Raw genomic sequence first — 4406 nt, 5'->3', positions numbered from 1 at the left:
GGTTTCCTTCTTTATAGGCATTATTAGGTAGTGTTAGTAAGCAGCTGACGTCTGCTGGAACGTGCTGGATTTTGAACTAAGATGATTGTAGAAAAACCTGTCTCATGTATAATGCTTAGTACTATCCTAATCAGATTAGTGTTCTAGTCTTCTATGTTTAATTTTAGAAAAAATAACTGATTTTGGAAGAATTTTTATTTTTCTAGTGTTCTCAAGGTCATTAAGAAACCCTCTGCTGTAGCTCACCTTTGACTGGAATGTTAACGATGTCTACTTTTTTGACAGTTCATTTGTATAGTTAAAGTAGTCTGGTGACAAATTCTGCATCTTAATTGTTTACCAATAAGTATGTGATGAAACATACAGCTTTAACATAAAAATACAAACATAACCTAAAATTTCTTAGTTACTTCTGCTGTTTTGGCTATGTTTTTGAACACTTGTTTCATGTGCTCTGCTTTCTGCCTTAAGTCTGTATGATTCTTCCCCAGACCTCCCATGCTGTTAAGTGTATGGGTAGAATGGTAGCTTCCACGCAGGTCACTCACCCCTAAAGAAAACACTTTCAGGTCATGTCATATAACCTGTATTATAAGAACAGCTGTGGGTAAGATTCTAAAAATGAGTATCCTGATCTTTTTACATGGGGTTTTTTGGTGGTATGTTTTGTTTTGTTTTAGATGAGAGACAAGAGTTGTCACTATAATACTAATACATTGGTATCTTTTTTTTTTCTTAATAGATAAAAAAATATTTTGAACTTGAGCCACTTGCACGTGGAAAGCGTTGGATTCTTAAACCCTGCTCCTTGGATGATATGGAGGCAGTAAAAGACAGCTTCTCCCTTCTAATAAACTTGCTAGAAGAGAGAGACTTCGAACCTTCAAGAATGTGAAACGCAAGAGAGAAGAGTGATTCTCTGCACATCGCTGTACCTGCACATTCTGCTCACAGCTTAATTATGGTGTGGTATCAAGACTGTGCTGTGATAACGTCATTCATACACAGTGCAGAATGTCCTTTGTTAAAGTAAATATTCTGTGAATCAGGTACACAACTATTTCCAGTAAAGCTGTCTACACTACTGAAATAGGGAGTTCCTCTTTGTTTACCACTATTTCTGCACACTGCATGTTGCTTTCTTGCATTTCGATTATCGTCGATAGGAAATTTTACACGCACAAAAATAACATAGTCTGTAAAGGAGGAATTCTACCTGCTACCTTGATTTTTAAAAAATAGCTAATGTCTTAAGGATTTGTGAGACTAATTTGTATTAGCTTGTTTACTGACCCCACAGTATGGAAAGCACAGCCACTGAGAACCTTAATAGGATACCTTAAAGGCAAGAAGTTTCATGTTAATGCAAAGGTTAGTCCTGAAGTTTTACTAAGTGAAAATACAGTTGACAAGTTAGTTGATTCCTCTTCTAAGGTTGCAGCGTAACCTTGTCAAAGGCAGAACCCTTATTTTTCTGGAAGTTCCCTGAAAGGTAAATTAGCAAACAGATGTGTGCAGATAACAGTATTTGGGAAAAATAGGCGACATAAACAGGTGGTCTAAGTGACAATATTTTTAGAAAATATACAAAAGTTGGATGAAGTAATAATTTTCACTGAAAGTAGTTTTCCGTAAGAGAAGCAAAACAAATGTCTGTTAATTCAGCTGTGGAGGCTTTATTACTAGTCAGAAGTGTGACTGATTTTAAATAAGGATTGCTTCCTTTATCTCTCACTCATTGAGTACTACTGTTATCGTAACATTGCCAAGGCGTCTATACCATAAATAAGGGCCTTCCAGTGTTTGTGCTATAAGCTTCTCTTCTCAAGGGATTATAACTTGTTCTTTCAAACTTCCTCTGGGCTAAATGTTACTTAGAAGACAAAAAAGTATTCATTGGAAACAACATTTGTAATACATTTGGAAAAATCCCATTTTGTTCCAGTAACACAGTGCATATTTCCTCTTTCCAAGTTTTCCCCATTGTACGTTTGCAGTTTTTTTGGCTGCCTTTTGTTGATTTTTTTTAAAACCTTATATACCGATTTTGTCCATTAAAGAAACATGCCTGGTCACTCATTCACCAGTAAGTCGGTCACACAACAGGGTACGTGCAGACCAGTCATGGGACTGGTGCACACCTTGAATGTTGTGCCTTGTGCATTCAGCTACCCTCGTGCATGAGTATCTGCAAACACAAACTGTAGTGATGTGTCAGTGGTTCCTCATAGATTCTGCTTGTGTTTTGAAACTTGTAACTCCTTTTCCAGGGCTTTAGGCAACATAATCTTTCCACTCTGAGCATGTATTTTTTAAGTTTGAAGTTTATTGTAGTTTCTTACTAGTTTATTTGAGAAAAGAAAATAGCAAGGATCAGCTTTTAAAGGCTTACAAAAGCCATTTCTCTGTTACTTGCAGTTATACTCTTTGTTAAACAAAATGCTTTTAATATTTTTTTGTTTAGTTTTCAATTGCCACATTTTTCTTGTATTCCTCTCTCAGAATTATTTCTGCCCAAATGCATGGCCTGATGATCACTGTTTTAACTTGCTTCCTATTATCAGAAAGAAGCAGGGAAAACAGGTAAACTCGGTGTTTAATTTTTTGATAGAACAGGCAGAAAGCCTGAGGGGCATCTCTTCTTGCTTTGTTTTTCTTCTCTTTCCTGCCAGGTCAATTGCCTCACTCCTGATGCTCTTGGGAAATACCCAAGAACTGGAATTGTTCATTGTAAAACACAGAAAGGAGCACTATGTTGGTTTGGTTCTCTCTGCACAGTTTAGATGGGCTCCAGCTGCCCATCAGTTTCTGTTGCATGGATTAAGGAGGCTCCTTTCCCTGGATTTAAAGAAGAACTGGATCTAATTTACAGTTCCAAACTCTGTCTTAGCTGACATAAACTTAGAGGCTACAGAGTCCCCATATTTCCACAAGGTCCCCAGATTTCTGTCCTGTTTACAGACAATGACAAATAGGAAGTGGTGAGGAGGAGTGAGAGAATTATCTCCCAGAGAAGGCAGGCAGTTTGGGGAGGCAAAAAGAAGGATTCAGAGCTTCTACTGCTTTTTCATTGAACATTGGTTAGAAGATGAGAGATAATTTTTTTTTTACTGTTTTTCCCCTTCTTTCCCATATTAGAGTTATGGACCAAAAGGTACAGCAAATGAAAAGAAGCTCAACTGCCTTGCATTCTTAAAACCATATTTATTTGTACTATCAGTGAGTCTGGTCCAAAAACTTCAGTGTTTCCAAGTTACATTTTGGTCATGATTTCCCAACTATGCCCTGTTGGAAGGTGCTACATGACTAACATGCAAAAGGCCCAAGTAGTCAATGAGAATGTGGCTTTGGCGTATGCCAGTGGCCATTTAGACTAGGACCTTTTGATGCTTAATACTTTTTCTGTAGGAAAATGCCAGCTGCACAGAAATGGTTATTTTTTTTTCCCCCCAGAATGATTTTGAATATGCTTTTTCTTACTAATACAGTGATCATTCCTTACCACAGGTTGAAACGATACCTCATAACTGCTTAAGGCTAAGACCAATGCTTAACTTTACTTTGAATGTAGTTCTTCCGTGGTTTTGTGTTGTGGATGGACTTAATGGATGTGTACCTTTTTGATGTCTATAACACCTTCACCTTTTTATGGAGGAATTAAAAATGTTCATAGCAGCTCACATCACACTTCCTTGTCTAAAGTGTTGTTGAATGCTCTGGCTATGGTAGAATATGTAAGCACCAAGCAGTTTTTATTCAGATGACCAATCTCAAGTGTTTCTTTCTTTTTTTTTTTTTTTTGATCTTTTGACACGTGTTCATCATTTAGGTGAAATAAATTTGGGCACTAGGCTCTACTTTCCATGCAAGTTCCTTGAGGAGTGAACATTGTCTTTTTAAAAAAGATACTGTGCTTTAATGTTCTTTAGCCATCTGTTAAATTACTTTGTGTGTGTGTGTGTGTGTCTGTGTATGTGCCCACATTGGGCTTCTTCTCAGACCTGTGGCTATCTGCAGTGTCTCAGCCGTCAGAATGAAAACATTATCAATCAGTATCCAACAACAGCTGGTTTTGACAAGTTTCTGTCTGCTGCTTCATGCTTTACAACTTGTCAGTAAGACCTCTTTGTCTGCCCACTCTGAGCTGGTAATCTTACTGCTTCCATGTTGAGTCCTGTATTTGTACTTCCAGCATTTGTATGGAAAAAAAAGTTAAATCTTAGTGTGTTTTGATATTCTTTCTTGCTGTATAATGCTCCATGTGTATCTTAGCTTGCCTCTTTAAATGCGCTATACAAAAATCTGTGATGTATTATTTCATTTAACTTCTTGCATTTCATTATATTTATAGAAGTTGCAGATTTTTGTACCATATTAGTTGATACAGTTGCCTTTTTGTAATGGCA

General features: G+C 37.0%; 1 protein-coding gene across 1 annotated transcript in view; it reads left to right on the top strand.

Moving 5' to 3' along the window:
• The window catches only part of ARL15 (ARF like GTPase 15), a gene marked incomplete at its 3' end in the record, with an annotated part of 228853 nt that extends 227958 nt beyond the window's left edge, over positions 1 to 895 (top strand). Inside the window, exon 6 of the mRNA XM_082012988.1 lies at positions 743 to 895. Coding sequence (XP_081869114.1) covers positions 743 to 895 — 153 coding nt within the window. The remainder of the gene's footprint in view (positions 1 to 742) is intronic.
• Between the last annotated feature and the right edge of the window lie 3511 nt (positions 896 to 4406).

The sequence above is a fragment of the Phaethon aethereus genome (genome assembly GCF_964289735.1).
Source record: "Phaethon aethereus genome assembly, chromosome: Z".
Classification (NCBI taxonomy): Eukaryota; Metazoa; Chordata; class Aves; order Phaethontiformes; family Phaethontidae; genus Phaethon; species Phaethon aethereus.
Note: the sequence above shows the minus strand (reverse complement) of the source record. Positions and strands in the feature narration are given on the sequence as shown.